Source organism: Oncorhynchus clarkii, chromosome 8, assembly GCF_045791955.1.
Source record: "Oncorhynchus clarkii lewisi isolate Uvic-CL-2024 chromosome 8, UVic_Ocla_1.0, whole genome shotgun sequence".
NCBI classification, from domain to species: domain Eukaryota; kingdom Metazoa; phylum Chordata; class Actinopteri; order Salmoniformes; family Salmonidae; genus Oncorhynchus; species Oncorhynchus clarkii.
In genome coordinates, this window is record NC_092154.1 from 21,432,448 (window position 1) to 21,450,345 (window position 17,898).

Below are 17,898 nucleotides of genomic sequence, written 5' to 3' on the forward strand. Positions count from 1 at the left end.
TTTTAACTAACCTAACATGTGGTAAATCTAGTGGCTCTATTTTAAAAAACCTAACATGTGGTAAATCTAGTGGCTCTATTTTAACAAACCTAACATGTGGTACATCTAGGGCTCTATTTTAACAAACCTAACATGTGGTAAATCTAGGGACTCTATTTTAACAAACCTAACACAATGGTAAATCTAAGGGCTCTATTTTAACAAACCTAACACAATGGTAAATCTAGTGGCTCTATTTTAACTAACCTAACACAATGGTAAATCTAAGGGCTCTATTTTAACAAACCTGACATGTGGTAAATCTAGGGACTCTATTTTAACAAACCTAACATGTGGTAAATCTAGTGGCTCTATTTTAACAAACCTAACATGTGGTAAATATAGGGACTCTATTTTAACAAACCTAACACAATGGTAAATCTAGGGCTCTATTTTAACAAACCTAACACAAAGGTAAATCTAGTGGCTCTATTTTAACAAACCTAACATGTGGTAAATCTAGTGGCTCTATTTTAACAAACCTAACACAATGGTAAATCTAGGGGCTCTATTTTAACAAACCTAACACAATGGTAAATCTAGTGGCTCTATTTTAACAAACCTAACATGTGGTAAATCTAGGGGCTCTATTTTAACAAACCTAACACAATGGTAAATCTAAGGGCTCTATTTTAACAAACCTAACATGTGGTAAATCTAGTGGCTCTATTTTAACAATCCTAACACAATGGTAAATCTAAGTGCTCTATTTTAACAAACCTAACATGTGGTAAATCTAGTGGCTCTATTTTAACAAACCTAACACAATGGTAAATCTAGTGGCTCTATTTTAACAAACCTAACATGTGGTAAATCTAGTGGCTCTATTTTAACAAACCTAACACAATGGTAAATCTAGTGGCTCTATTTTAACTAACCTAACATGTGGTAAATCTAGTGGCTCTATTTTAACAAACCTAACACAATGGTAAATCTAGTGGCTCTATTTTAACAAACCTAACATGTGGTAAATCTAGGGGCTCTATTTTAACAAACCTAACACAATGGTAAATCTAAGGGCTCTATTTTAACAAACCTAACATGTGGTAAATCTAGTGGCTCTATTTTAACAAACCTAACACAATGGTAAATCTAGTGGCTCTATTTTAACAAACCTAACATGTGGTAAATCTAGTGGCTCTATTTTAACAAACCTAACACAATGGTAAATCTAGTGGCTCTATTTTAACTAACCTAACATGTGGTAAATCTAGTGGCTCTATTTTAACAAACCTAACACAATGGTAAATCTAGTGGCTCTATTTTAACAAACCTAACACAATGGTAAATCTAGGGCTCTATTTTAACAAACCTAACATGTGGTAAATCTAGGGGCTCTATTTTAACAAACCTAACACAATGGTAAATCTAGTGGCTCTATTTTAACAAACCTAACACAATGGTAAATCTAAGTGCTCTATTTTAACAAACCTAACATGTGGTAAATCTAGTGGCTCTATTTTAACAAACCTAACACAATGGTAAATCTAGTGGCTCTATTTTAACAAACCTAACACAATGGTAAATCTAGTGGCTCTATTTTAACAAACCTAACATGTGGTAAATCTAGTGGCTCTATTTTAACAAACCTAACACAATGGTAAATCTAGTGGCTCTATTTTAACAAACCTAACACAATGGTAAATCTAGTGGCTCTATTTTAACAAACCTAACATGTGGTAAATCTAGGGCTCTATTTTAACAAACCTAACACAATGGTAAATCTAAGGGCTCTATTTTAACAAACCTAACACAATGGTAAATCTAGTGGCTCTATTTTAACAAACCTAACACAATGGTAAATCTAAGTGCAGGCAGTAGCGCTATAGGTTCATATTTTTGCTATTTTCACTATTACAACTATTGGTGCACTTGCTGGACTTGACGTGAAAAGGCTGGGTTTTGATGAATAAACAAGTTGTCGGTATATCGAGGCTTGGCCCCTCACTGGCCAATCAGAACGTGCTCCATGGCCAAATATGTGGTTGCTACAAGTTGTGTATTTAGGGTCATTTATGTATTGCCTTGGAATCAACAGCAATTCCAATGTTAGTCCGTTATAATTTGGCAAATGTAGACTTATCTTATACGGCGACCAAATATGTTTTATGAACACAATCAGAACCATCTTACAGATCACATCATATTCACACATCTACAGGAGTTGCATTGCAGGTGTGCCACAGAGTTGTCTCCATAAAACCAGGAAGGTGAATAATTCCAATAAGTTTAGTTGTAATAAGATTAAACATTTTAACATCGTTTTAACAACAACAACAATAAATAAATGTAAAAGGTAATTATATCATAAAGACGTCTGGATGAAAAAGACAGGCATTGCTGTTGAACCAGCCTTCGTTGGGTCTAGGGTAAGGGAGGGCTTGGGTTTTGAACATACGAAACAATACGAGAAACAAAAACATACGAAAACAATCAATTGTCACAGGAAAACAACTTCTAAATACGAGATTCACCGGTACAGAGGTTCTTATCTCTCATTTCATGATGGACATGGACTTTGTAGCCTAAACAAGGGACCTGCATGGCTAAAATAATGTGGGCCTGCTTACAATGCACAGATAAAAAGGGAATGTCTCCTCACTGTTTTGCTCCTCTCAAACTGAATATTTTCATAAAGCTTTGGTGATTAAGATTTATTTCCAAGTGGTCTCAGGAGTCAAACCCTTTATTTCCAAGTGGTCTCAGGAGTCAAACCCTTTATTTCCAAGTGGTCTCAGGAGTCAAACCCTTTATCGACAGTCTTGACTACTTTGCAACTGCATTGAACAGTAAAAAAAAGGCTTCATACAGAGGAGGGGAGGCTATGCTTTTAATCAAATAAAACAAAATGGGAAAAAACACTAGTTTTTTATTTTGCTAAATACATAGTCAGAAAGCAGATAGTCTACTCTTGTTCCATGCCCATACCGGCAGTGTGTGTCACGGCTGGATATGCTGTGTTTCCATTGTCAAAATTCATGCCATAACTAACTGCGTTACCAAAACCAGCTTTTGGTTGGTCTTAAATATCCCTCTCAGTGCTGCCTGAAATTAGCACTTCGGATCATGTTACCTCAAATATTTCCTTCCCTCCCATCTGAGCACAAGCGAGCTGATATAAGACAGGTAAATTGCTGAACCTGGCTTTAGGGCTGGAAAATGCCAGTGCGACAGTTTTTACATGACAAAATAGCAAACTAACGTGCATTTGACACTAGCACCACCTTAAAGCCAGCCGAAAATAGAGCCCCTAGTGTAAGAGCTGTTTGAGTAGACTGCCTGAAATGTCAGCTTGTTTGGCTGGGCGGTATAAATTAATAGACCAATAACAAAGAGAGTTTGCCCTCTCTGCCAATAACAGATCGTTTTCAGGTGACACATTTCTCCCATTAGGCTCCTACAATTAGGCCATTCTCTCTGAACACTCCCAGACAGTCCTAGCTAAATTCTTGCTTGAGAAATTGCATTTTGCTCAGAAGAAAATGTTGTTGTTTTTTAACCATTTTACTTGAAAACAATCACAGTAAGGTACTAAATTGTTATTTCTGAAATGATTTGATATTCAGATGAAAATGGCTGCATTGGACCTTTAATTAAGAACAGACGTCATTTTTATGGACATGAATTCACCAGTACTGCATCTTCTAGCATGTGTTTCCATGTGCATACTGTTTATACCGTAAGTGTGAGTTGTTGTCTTGAGGGTTTTGTTTTGTTCGGTTCCGTCTTCTTTTCGGTCTGGGGTTTTAACGGTTTTGAATTGCTGTTCATACCCAGCATCATCATAACCATGAGAGAATGAGAGGATTCTTAAAGGGGAGACTGTTGGTACTACGAGTCTCCATTTCACTACCACAGAAAATAACAACTCTTCACTGACAGACTGTTTGTGGATTGACAATTTCTAACCTATACTTCTCCTCAAACAAGTCAACCTGTGTGAGTCAGTCTTTGTGGTGTCTTGCATCATGGAGCACTGTCATTATGTTTATACCACATGCTGCAATGTAATATAGAGAAAGCATTATGTTGGACATATCGACATATCGATGGTATGGAATAAGGATCATGGTAGTATACATACACACCACTAGATGTATGTGGTTTAGGTGAGCAGAGAGCAGCTTGTCAGGTGTAAGCATTATGAGTACACAATAAAGATATTGTGCAGTGTGTTGTGTTGTCTTGAAAACTCTCAATGCATTATGGGTCTCTTTGGTTATGGCTCAGTGCACTGAATGTCACTTTCATTCATGTTTTTCTCACCATGTTAAGATACACAGTTAATTATGTAGTTGCAGGGATGTTTGCAGAGGAAAAAGAACCAGTTGCTAAAGTAGAGGACGAAGAAGAAGATGAAGACGAGGATGAGGAGGATGAGGAAGAAGTGGAAGATTATGATGAGGATGAGGATGAAGAAGAAGAGGAGAATGAGGATGAGGTTGAAGGGGAAGATGAGGATGAAGAAGAAGCTGATGATGAGGATGAGGAAGAAGATGAAGAAGAGGACAAGGAAGCAGCAGCTGAGGTTGAGATAGATGAGGATGATGATGATGATGATGATGATGAAGAGTATGAGGCTCCCATTCTGATTGATGTTGATGACACAGAGACAGAAGCTTCTCAAACCAAGGATGCCAGTGCTGAAGTCACAGAGGATGCTCCTGCTTCTACTGCAAATGACAACGACGATGATGATTATGGTAAAGAGGAGGAAATTGATGTCACAGAAGATGTTGTTTATGACATCCAGGACGATGACATTGACATTGTTGCAGAACAAATAGATGCTGTTGCCTCTTCTGCAGATGATGATGATGAAGATAAAGATGATGAGGAAGATGATAGCATAGATGATGACAAAACAGATGATGATACTAAACCCATTCACCTAGAAGATGACGATGATGACGATGATGATATCAAGGTCAATCTTGCTGATAGTGAGGGTATTGATATCTCAGACACATTAGCTGAGGATACAACTGATGACTCTACAGATAGTTTAGAGGACACTGATGATGACGATGATGACATTGTCAATGAGGACAGTGGTGCCATCGTTGATTCAGTTGACAAAACAATGGAGGATTCAGGTGAGACTGTTTGTGACGTCGCAGACATTTCTGGTGACACAGCATATGATGATGATGAGGGGAAGGATGCAGCTGAAGTGATCGGCAAAGATGATGACATCACACCAGAAGCCTTTGATAGTTCTGCTCCTGAGGAAGATGATCTATCCAAGGATGAAGAAGAGGAGGATGATGATGGCATTGATGACCTTCTTTTGACAGGTATTGAGCAGAAACTTTCATTCCGCTGATGTTTCATCATCATGTGTAGTACTGTCCATGAGAAGGTAATAGCATTCATACATTATCAACTAACTGGTCAGAATTAAAACTAGCTGTATGTTTCAGATGGTACGTTATTGATTTTACCATTAATTATTTATGCTGCACTCAAATCTGATATACAGTATAGATAAGAGATCAAATGAGTCTGAATAGTCTACACTTTCTGCAGATCCATAATAGAACAATCTGCCTTGAAACTAAAGCTTTCTCTGAGTCACATTATACAGAATCACAAAGATACCTTTTTTACCCATGAGTGACGGTTGGTGATGTACTTAACACAGTACAGTATGTATTGTTCCTTGTAACAAGGCCTTAAATCATATTGATACATTCAGTAGGAATTATTACCTTACGACTGCCCATGATATTCTTAATGGCATAAATTATGATATTTGGCAAAGATAATATACAGTACAGTATGTAAGGAAGCCCAATGATGGAAGGATGGAAGACGCATGAATAGAGTGATGTAATAGTACACTTGATTTGTATATTGGTTTTGTAATTGTCAACCAGAGTGGCCCAGTTAGACAGTAAATACTTCTGTTCCTCAATACACAATGAAATGACACTTTTCAATGACACTCCAGTACAAAGAAGATGGTGGTTATGGGGTGATAGGATTTGTTGTCCCTCTGTAGCAAGGCCTGTGTGGATGGAATTTGATCCAGAATGGTGCCTCCACAACAAACCAGGAAAAATGATAAGACATGAATGATTTCATGACACACATTGTTTAATGTTCTAGTTTAGAAAAATGACTTGGTTTAGAATAATGTTGGTCTTATTTCCAGATGATACACTGGTTAGGTTTGGCAACGGACCAACCTAGACATGAATATTGATGAAATCAGGCGAGGAGGTGTGTGTGGCCGTGCATGTTCTGGGGGTTGTGATGGAGATCCCCGTCTTCATACTGGGTAGATCAGAAGGTAGCATCTGCTGTTGCTCTGTAGGGTTGCCAGCCCAGTACCTCTGTAAGGCAGGGGGTACCAGAGGCAGTTTTCATGTGTGAACTTGACACTCATCAAGCTCCTGTAGCTAGTTACATCCTCTGGGAGGTCGGTCAAGGGCTTGTGATTTCTCACAGTTCAGTTTTGGCTACAGTCCATTGTTTTCCATCAGCAGTTGAAGTCGTGGTGGTTTATGTAGAAAGTGATGTAGAAACAATAGTATTGACACTGTTTTTTTTATGATATTGAAATGCATTTATCATTCGTCATCTTATATCATATTTGTATACCACCAGATGACTCACCATATGCACAGCTTTCACTAATATGTCACCATAGCCTTGCTTTGATAGTTAGTAATGGTTTAATAGTTAGTAGTACTATCGCATCAGTAGATTACTAATGGTGCCGGCTTGATTAAAGATACTTAGTTTCTGCCTTCTTTGTAAATCTGTTGAATCTTGAATTTGATATGTAAATACTTTACAGAGAATTTACAGATTTTGTGTTGCTTAGTTAATAGAGCATGGTGCTTGCAACGCCAGGATTGTGGGTTCAATTCCCATGGGGGACCAGTGTGGAGAAACATTTCATGAAATGTATGCACTCACTAAGTCGCTCTGAATAAGAGTGTCTACTAAAACGTAAAATATAATTAGCTAAACTTAAACGTTATCATTCAATGTACCAGCGCTCAACGGTAAGTCTGTTCATATTAAAGGTCTCATTATTTGAATGGCAAAAGATGCCATTCATCCGATCAATATGCCTTCATAATATGCTGCCAACATTTGATTTTCTGATATAACTAATTGCATGCATTACAGTAACGCCACCTGTTGAAGAAACAATAACCCCACTTTCTGAAGAGGCTAAAGAGACTGAAGTAGAGGAAAAGACAGAAGAGATCCAAGGTGAAAACTTCTCATCATGCCATGCTTCTCTCACTCTTAGAGTTCAAATGGGTACCAAATGTTGTGTAACATACTGATGTTAGTACCAAATTAATCCATTGAAAGTCAGCATGACCCTTACAATGACTGGGTAATATCCCCTAATGCAAAGTTAGGTTCCTCATTGATGTATTGAAACCTGGCAAAGCTATTCAGTTGCAGCTGTGAGTATATTCACAGAGATCATCCCTCCAGAAGCACCAGAAGAGGAGGAGGAGGAGACTGAGGAACCATCTGCTCAACCAGAGCTGACAATAGAGGAAGCTTTGGAAGAAGAGGTAGAGCCCGAATCCAAGGAGGAGGTAGAACCCATCACTGATACCAAGGAAGAGGAGGAGGAGGTAGCACCAGAGCATGAACTTGAGGAGGTGGTGGTAGCAGCATTGCCTGAAGCCGAGGAGGAAGATGAGGTCGCTCCTGAGCCCAAGGAGGAGGTAGAACCTGCAGTCAAAGGTAAATAAAAAGAGTGGGACGATGCTAGACACAGTCTGAGTGTTTGAATAGATGTGGGTGAGGTAAGGTAAGGATAGGGAGAGAGAGAGTAGAGTATGAGGAGCAGGGAGGTGGGAGAGGAGAGGAAAGCCTTAGGCTAATTCTTTGATCTCTCTCTGTCTTCTCCATTACTCATTTTCCCATCTGTTCCTTTTTATCAATATTAAGTATATGTCTCGGTGGCTGGCATGCCTGCATGAGACTATCTCAGACTGTGCCACTCACTATACTCTAGAGTTCCTTGGCTGTCCCCATAGGAGAACCCTTTGAAGAACCATTTTTGGTTCCAGGTAGAACCTTTCCACGGAGGGTTTTACATGGAACCCAAAAGGGTTATCCTATGGAGATAGCCAAAGAACCCTTCTGGAACCTTTTTTTTCTAAGAGTGTACCATAGAGAATGTTCAATGGTCTGGTTTTGGAGTTTATTTCTTTACCCTTTCAGCTTTAGTTCACCGCGAAAGCTAAAGGTCAACATCATTCTAATAGGCTAATGAAAATATGACAAAACAATTATCCCCTCACAAATACGTGAATCAAACATTTGTCAGAATTATATAAAAGCTATGTACAGTATGTATGCATTCCGTTGAGGTACCTCAGCTTGAAATTCCTTATTATCTGCTCTGGTAGATAAAAATATAATCATTTTTATATGGCTGAGTTGTGATCAAAGGAATGTTATTGCTGCTTGATGTGCCATGTTTACTCTAAGAGGCTTGGCACATGTTTTTCCCTCCAGTGATATTGTGCATTATACAGAATGGTCATGGTCACATTTAAACAGAACAGCTGAAGCATCCAACTACTTGAACATATTTGTTGTATTCTGTTTCAACATTCAGGACACTCATTTTTATTGGATTTCTTTCTTTTTATTTAACCTTTATTTAACTCAGCACACGGTCAAGATATCATTCTATCCTCAATGTTTTGGAATTGCCATTGCCAATTGTGTTTACGTTTGGAGACATGCTATGAATTTTTTATTTATTTATTTCACCTTTATTTAACCAGGTAGGCTAGTTGAGAACAAGTTCTCATTTACAACTGCGACCTGGCCAAGATAAAGCATAGCATTGTGAACAGACAACAACACAAAGTTACACATGGAGTAAACAATAAACAAGTCAATAACAGTAGAAAAAAAAAAAAAAGTAAAGGCATGACGAGGTAGGCGAATAATTACAATTTAGCAGATTAACACTGGAGTGTTAAATGATCAAATGGTCATGTGCAGGTAGAGATACTGGGGTGCAAAAGAGCAGAAAAGTAAATAAATAAAAACAGTATGGGGATGAGGTAGGTAAATTGGGTGGGCTATTTACCGATGGACTATGTACAGCTGCAGCGATCGGTTAGCTGCTCAGATAGCAGATGTTTGAAGTTGGTGAGGGAGGTAAAAGTCTCCAACTTCAGCGATTTTTGCAATTCGTTCCAGTCACAGGCAGCAGAGAACTGGAAAGAAAGGCGGCCAAATGAGGTGTTGGCTTTAGGGATGGTCAGTGAGATACACCTGCTGAAGCGCGTGCTACAGGTCGGTGTTGCAATCGTGACCAGTGAACTGAGATAAGGCGGAGCTTTACCTAGCATGGACTTGTAGATGACCTGGAGCCAGTGGGTCTGGCGATGAATATGTAGCGAGGACCAGCCGACTAGAGCATACAGGTCACAGTGGTGGGTGGTATAAGGTGCTTTAGTAACAAAACGGATGGCACTGTGATAAATTGCATCCAGTTTGCTAAGTAGAGTATTGGAAGCTATTTTGTAGATGACATCGCCGAAGTCGAGGATCGGTAGGATAGTCAGTTTAACTAGGGTAAGTTTGACGGCGTGAGTGAAGGAGGCTTTGTTGCGGAATAGAAAGCCGACTCTAGATTTGATTTTAGATTGGAGATGTTTGATATGAGTCTGGAAGGAGAGTTTACAGTCTAGCCAGACACCTAGGTACTTATAGATGTCCACATATTCTAGGTCGGAACCATCCAGGGTGGTGATGCTAGTCAGGCGTGCGGGTGCAGGCAGCGAACGGTTGAAAAGCATGCATTTGGTTTTACTAGCGTTTAAGAGCAGTTGGAGGCCACGGAAGGAGTGTTGTATGGCATTGAAGCTCGTTTGGAGGTTAGATAGCACAGTGTCCAAGGAAGGGCCAGAAGTATACAGAATGGTGTCGTCTGCGTAGAGGTGGATCAGGGAATCGCCCGCAGCAAGAGCAACATCATTGATATATACAGAGAAAAGAGTCGGCCTGAGAATTGAACCCTGTGGCACCCCCATAGAGACTGCCAGAGGACCGGACAACATGCCCTCCGATTTGACACACTGAACTCTGTCTGCAAAGTAGTTGGTGAACCAGGCGAGGCAGTCATTAGAAAAACTGAGGCTACTGGGTCTGCCGATAAGAATATGGTGATTGAAAGAGTCGAAAGCCTTGGCCAGGTCGATGAAGATGGCTGCACAGTACTGTCTTTTATCGATGGCGGTTATGATATCGTTTAGTACCTTGAGCGTGGCTAAGGTGCATCCGTGACCGGCTCGGAAACCAGATTGCACAGCGGAGAAGGTACGGTGGGATTCAAGATGGTCAGTGATCTGTTTGTTGACTAGGCTTTCGAAGACCTTAGATAGGCAGGGCAGGATGGATATAGGTCTGTAGCAGTTTAGGTCCAGGGTGTCTCCCCCTTTGAAGAGGGGGATGACTGCGGCAGCTTTCCAATCCTTGGGGATCTCAGACGATATGAAAGAGAGGTTGAACAGGCTGGTAATAGGGGTTGTGACAATGGCGGCGGATAGATTCAGAAATAGAGGGTCCAGATTGTCAAGACCAGCTGATTTGTACGGGTCCAGGTTTTGCAGCTCTTTCAGAACATCTGCTATCTGGATTTGGGTAAAGGAGAAGCTGGGGAGGCTTGGGCGAGTAGCTGCAGGGGGGGGGGGGGGGGGCGGAGCTGTTGGCCGAGGTAGGAGTAGCCAGGAGGAAGGCATGACCAGCCGTTGAGAATTGCTTGTTGAAGTTATCGATTATCATTATCTAATCTGCAATGGTAGGGAAATGTGACGTGACAGAAGTTGAAATAACTGCCATTGTGGCAAAGTATGTAGATTCCTGTGGGTTTTAAGAGCAAAACAATATACCCAGATTACCCCAGAGTCATTGTTTTACGTCACTGCGGGCGGAATTGACGCGCTATCTTACGTAAAATAATGCCCCAGAGTAGCATAGAGAAGTGCAATTGGAAATTGTGACCTTGGGACGACAAGGATCTATCTGAGCAAAGCATAGTTCTGAGACATTGAGCATTAACTTTTCCACATCCCAGATCTTTAAACTGTATTGTAGTGAATTCTTCTTTCATAAAACATTAAGGTCCTCACCTTAAAGGTACCTCAAGTGCAGAGTATCACATTTTTTTTAGGGGGGTGCAAACACAGATAGAACCTTATGGTTCTGAAATCTGGGTTCAGCCAAAAGATTCCATCTGGCACAGAATGTTACAATTATTTATAATTCAATAGAAAAGTACAGACATTTAATTATGTAATAAAGAGAATATATTTCCTTCTTTCTAATCACATCATCAAATATATTAATTCATTTTTATCACACATTTGTTAAAGCGATAGTTCACTAAAATGACAAATACACAATATCCTATGGAGAACTAGCAATGTTGCTAAAGCTTAGCTCTGGATGAGTAAACTGATATATTTTTCTGGTCTCTGACACCCGAAGTCAGTAAACTACTTGATAGTTATCAGTCAATTGCGGTATGTTTCCAATCCACCTTAAACATGCTCTAAGGCTCCTGTATGTATTTGTTTTTACCATAAAGAGCTTAAGTGGTGGCTATTCTTTTGAAAAAGTGGTGAAAAAAATCTAAGAAATTGCAAAAGAAACGATAGCCTATGTTGTGAATAATCAAGGACTTTGGACTATAAGGTTCTATCTGCAAAATGTATGGTTTTGAAATCGTTTGTATTTTTCACGTCCCAAATCTTAGAGCTGTTTTGTGACGTCTTGTCAAATAGAACCTTATTGTTCCAAGGTCTCTAAATGACAGTGTAGCTCCCACAAGGCTTAGGGCCGTAGTGAGCTCTGAGGTCTAGATGTACACACCATAGAGGCTGGAGACAAATCCACAGGATTGCATAGGAGCCAATCCTCCTGTGGGAGAGGAAGAGGACGCAGTCTGCACAGTCACAGTCCCTACAGTATGCAAAGGCAAAACAGGATCAATAGTATGAGAGAGATTCCGAGTAATGATGGCCTTTGATGCAAACACTTGTTGCATGCTACTGGATGATGATCTGATGGCATGACTTTCATTATATTTAAGGTCAATGGCATTGCCTCTCAAGCTATTTTGAATGATCAAGTCAAGTAGGATGTGTAAGTGCCAAATTCTAGCAATTGTTAAAGATATTTTTTGTTTAGAAACATTTGCATAATTTATAAGCCATAGAAAATCATCCATACCACCACAGTATTTGTTATTGTCAGTGAGGCACAAATACAGAAATACACTATGTCAGCATTTCCCAAACGTGGCTGCTATTGAAATGTGGTCCCTTGAGAAAATCTATAATTTTAAAATGTTTTACTTTGCATTGGTACAATATATGCAATCAATTCAACAAAGGGTATTTTACACTGTTAGAACACACATGGATTTCATTATTATGTGTTGAGGCAACCTGGGGTAGGGTGGAAATTTGTAAATATAATCACATAGCGATTCTTTCATGTTAATTTGGAGAGTAGAAAAAGGCTGAGAACTCCTGCCCTATTGCCCCCATGATGCACTAGATGGGAGCCTAGGTTCTGAATCTACACAGTGAACATCCTAACAGGAACTTCCTGTAGGCTAGCCTGAGAGGAACCACTCCCCTGTGCTCCTGCTGCTGTCTTAGAAACATGACATCATAACACTGATGATGTACTGTCCATTCTCATATAGCTCATGCCAACATGGACTTTGTAGAGATGGACTTAGCTTCCATACATGTATACATTTAGATCGTGTAGGGCTGAAATGATTGACACCCTTGATAAAGATGAACAAGAATGACTGTAATGTATGAAATAATTTATTCAAATGTTGAGCTATGTTGTGTGCAAACAAAATGGGAAATTAAATTATGTTAAACTAATACAATTGCTCAGAGAAAGAGATGATGTTTAACAAGTAATTATTTTTTTCTCAGAAGTAGGGGTCAAAAGGATTGACAACCCTGTTTTCAATAGCTTTAAATACCTGACCTTGCAAGGATAACAGCACTGAGCCTTTTTCTCAAATGTTTTATGAGTTTAGAGATCACATTGGGAGGGATCTTAGACCATTCCTCCATACAGAATCTTTCTAGATCCTTGATATCCTTTCGTCTGCACTTATGGACTGACCTCCTCAATTCAAACCACAGGCTTTCAATAGGTTTCAAGTCCGGAGACTGAGATGGCCATTGGAAAATGTAGATTTCGTGGCCAATGAACCATTTCTTTGTGGATTTGAATGTGGTTATTGTCTTGCTGGAAGATCCACCTGCAGCAAAGTTTCAGCCTCTTGGCAGAGGCACCCAGGTTTTTGGTTAAAATATCCTGGTACTGGCTAAAGTTCATGATGCTTTTGATCTTAATAAATTCTCTGTTGTTTGTGTATGAAATCTTGCCAATTTTGTACGTCACTAAGAATGATCATATTTATTTTCCATTTATAAGAAAGGTGAAATCTTAATGTTATTTATAATTTAAGTGTTACTATATTTAAAAAGCATTTCATATACAGTGCCTTGCGAAAGTATTCGCCCCCCTTGAACTTTGCGACCTTTTGCCACATTTCAGGCTTCAAACATAAAGATATAAAACTGTATTTTTTTGTGAAGAATCAACAACAAGTGGGACACAATCATGAAGTGGAACGACATTTATTGGATATTTCAAACTTTTTTAACAAATCAAAAACTGAAAAATTGGGCGTGCAAAATTATTCAGCCCCCTTAAGTTAATACTTTTGCTGCGATTACAGCTGTAAGTCGCTTGGGGTATGTCTATCAGTTTTGCACATCGAGAGACTGAAATTTTTTCCCATTCCTCCTTGCAAAACAGCTCGAGCTCAGTGAGGTTGGATGGAGAGCATTTGTGGACAGCAGTTTCAGGCCGAATACTTTCGCAAGGCACTGTATGTCAAGCCCTATTGCCCCACTTTTCTTGAATAGGAAAAAAATTATATTTGATTTTTTACATTTCATAATATTTGTACATGAGCTCGTGTCCTCAAAAGTGATTAGACCAGCAATTGAAATCAATTTTTATCCAGAAAGGTGCGTTCCAGACCTTTCTAAAACTATGCAACATTACCAGTCATTGTTTATGGCCATCTCATGGCCATCTCATTGCCCTATCATTTAACAAGGGACCAGTGGAAGCAAAATAGCCCGATAACACCAAAGATCCACCACCATATTTTACAGTAGGTGTGGGGTTATTTTCTGCTCATTCATTCTCATTTAGACACCAAACCCACCACTGGTGTGTGTGACCAAAGATATCTATTTTCCTGTCATCCAACAAATGTAAAAGCATTGGGGTTTGCTAAACTGCACTGGCACTTGGATTGGAACCAATGTTTTGGCCAAATTACATGACAATAGATCTCTTTGGTCACACACACCAGTGGTGGGTTTGGTGTCTAAATGAGAATGCATGAGCAGAAAATAACCCCACACCTACTGTAAAATATGGTGGTGGATCTTTGGTGTTATCGGGCTATTTTGCTTCCACCGGTCCTGGGGCCCTTGTTAAGGTCAACGGCATCATGAATTTTACCCAGTTCCAGGATATTGTATCCAAAAACCTTGTTTCCGGGTTGCCAAAATCCATAAAGAAATGGTTAATTGGCCACAAAATCAACATTTTGCAATGGCCATCTCAGTCTCTGGACTGAAAACGTGGTTTGAATTGAAGAAGGCAGTCAATAAGCGCAGATGAAGGATATCAAGGATCTGGAAGGATTCTGCATGGAGGAATGGTCTAAAATCCCTCCCAATGTGTTCTCCAACTCATTTAACATTTTAGAAAAGGCTCAGTGCCGTTATCCTCATAAGGTGATGTATTGAACACAGAGAATACTACAGAATATTTCTGACCCCTAACTTTTAGAGACAAAAAAGCATTACTTATTAAACAAAATATTTTTCTCTGAGCAGTTGCATTAGTATAAAGTAACATAATTTCTCATTGTTTTTGCATAAAATATGTCAATAATTTCGAACCCCTCTGTATATCAATCACTCCTGTTGGCAATACTCTTATACACTAAGTGCAGCTGGCCACTTACAGTGTGCTGTAGGAGTTATTAATTCTCTTCAGAATCCGAGGACACCTTGCCACAGCAAAAAGTATTATGTTAAAGTCTGTGGAACAGATTTTTCGTCTGTCTCGTGAAGCGGTTTGGCCTTAAGCCTCGGAACAGGATTGGTTGACAACTGTTTCTTTTTGTCATGTCTTGCACAATCTTTGTCTCTCCTCAAACTGAATAGTGTCCAACTGAGCATCTATTGCATATGTTATTTTGTGTTTGTATCTGGCTGAGAAAGAAGAACACTGTTCAGACTACAGTATGAGTAATAACATATATTTTAATTTGATAGAATGGGAAACTACACTATATATTGATATATATATTTACTCTATACTTTTATATTTACTAATGGATCAGTGATATATTTACTAATGGATCAGTGATATATTTACTAATGGATCGATCAGTGATATATTTACTAATGGATCAGTGATATATTTACTAATGGATCAGTGCTATATATACTAATGGATCAGTGATAAATTTACTAATGGATCAGTGATATATTTACTAATGGATCAGTGATATATTTACTAATGGATCAGTGATATATTTACTAATGGATCAGTGATATATTTACTAATGGATCGATCAGTGATATATTTACTAATGGATCGATCAGTGATATATTTACTAATGGATCGATCAGTGATATATTTACTAATGGATCAGTGATATATTTACTAATGGATCAGTGATATATTTACTAATGGATCGATCAGTGATATATTTACTAATGGATCAGTGATATATTTACTAATGGATCGATCAGTGATATATTTACTAATGGATCAGTGATATATTTACTAATGGATCAGTGATATATTTACTAATGGATCAGTGATATATTTACTAATGGATCAGTGATATATTTACTAATGGATCAGTGATATATTTACTAATGGATCGATCAGTGATATATTTACTAATGGATCGATCAGTGATATATTTACTAATGGATCGATCAGTGATATATTTACTAATGGATCGATCAGTGATATATTTACTAATGGATCAGTGACATATTTACTAATGGATCAGTGATATATTTACTAATGGATCGATCAGTGATATATTTACTAATGGATCAGTGATATATTTACTAATGGATCGATCAGTGATATATTTACTAATGGATCAGTGATATATTTACTAATGGATCAGTGATATATTTACTAATGGATCAGTGATATATTTACTAATGGATCAGTGATATATTTACTAATGGATCAGTGATATATTTACTAATGGATCAGTGATATATTTACTAATGAATCGATCAGTGATATATTCCAGAAAGGATCCAGAAAGGGAGCTGATCGTGACATCATGATCTTCTAGTTTTATTGTCCTGTTTTGTCCTACAGCCCTAAAGCATGCTTTACATGTTGACATTTATTCTCCAGCATTCGTGTTCAAACTGCAAAAGGAGGATATTAAACCTCCATCTTTTGAAATATATTTCTCTTGGAATCCCTGATGATTTCAATCAGGATAAAGAGAAATGCTTTGTTTTATCAGCTTATACATTACAAACAGAAAAAAATAAGATAAAGGAATAATTGTTTAATAACACAGATCATGTACTTGACCGCAGGGCTGAATAGAATCAAGGAAGGAATTAGCATTTTTGGCTAAAAGCTTTCAAATGAGATCAGTCTCAATGTCCCCGAAAGCATCAGAGAAGCAGCTCCAAATTTGATTTCTGCAGCATGATCTTTTGATTTACACAAATTGGAAGTATTGTGGTATCCTTATATTATATTTCCCCACTGATTATGGCCTCAAGCACTATGGCAACCACCATTATTTTTCTGTTATTTGCAACTTTGTCAATGGATGCTAGATTCAGCTGCATAGGTTTGCTGTGAAGATCCCATCTCTCAAGTGAAAGGTTACTGTTTAATCAAAATGTGTCACATTAATTCTGACAAATTCAAGCAATTCAGATTTCTAATAAAGCTGTCATATTTGCATCCTGTAACTTACACTTGCCACTTTTCAAATTAATTCCAGTCGTAACCTTTAGATTTATGAATGCATAATGTAAACACTACAGTACAAGAGATCTGACTTTTAATGAAGGAAACATGCGTATTGTCAGTTCAGAAAATCCCCTTTTTGTTTGAATATTGATTTTCTGAGAAGAAAAATCACCCTTTTGGTCGAATAATTAATTATATTATTTGTTTGTGATTCACCTAACTTCTCTCCCCCCTGCTATTGAAGCATGTCACTACAGGTCTTTTATGAGGATATATTTGTATGACATCAAAGGAAAAGAGCTCCATCTTACATTTATGTTGATTGATTATTTAGAAGAGGGTTTAGTATACCAGACCATTTGGCTGTTTACATATTTATTTGTATTGATCAGTGAATCAATTTCTTTTTCAGAGGTAAAGGTCCAGCAAGCTGCTACTCCTGCACATCAAGGTATATCAACAGCCTTGTCGGTTATTGATCTGAACAGGGGCGCAACTTTCACTGGGGACAGGGGGGACATGTCCCCCCCTCCCCCCACATTCTGAAATGTCATTTTTGTCCCCCCCAGTTTTATCACTGGAATGTGATACAAAACGAGGCAAAAGTGTGCTTTAGGACCATGCGGATGCCTCCAAGTGGTCGGGTAGGCTGTTTGGAGTGTTTATTTAAAAAATTCACTTCTAAAACCAAAGTTGCACCCCTGCATCTGAATATCGAATAAATATAACAAATAAATAGTGACATGTAAATACAAA

The 17,898-nt window shown here is 38.5% G+C and overlaps 1 protein-coding gene across 1 annotated transcript in view; it reads left to right on the plus strand.

Annotated features, from left to right (window-relative positions):
• The window catches only part of LOC139415096 (microtubule-associated protein futsch-like), a 95,749-nt gene that overhangs the window by 19,384 nt on the left and 58,467 nt on the right, over positions 1 to 17,898 (plus strand). Inside the window, exons 8-11 of the mRNA XM_071162908.1 lie at positions 4,335 to 5,336; positions 7,183 to 7,269; positions 7,489 to 7,761; positions 17,555 to 17,593. Coding sequence (XP_071019009.1) covers positions 4,335 to 5,336; positions 7,183 to 7,269; positions 7,489 to 7,761; positions 17,555 to 17,593 — 1,401 coding nt within the window. The remainder of the gene's footprint in view (positions 1 to 4,334; positions 5,337 to 7,182; positions 7,270 to 7,488; positions 7,762 to 17,554; positions 17,594 to 17,898) is intronic.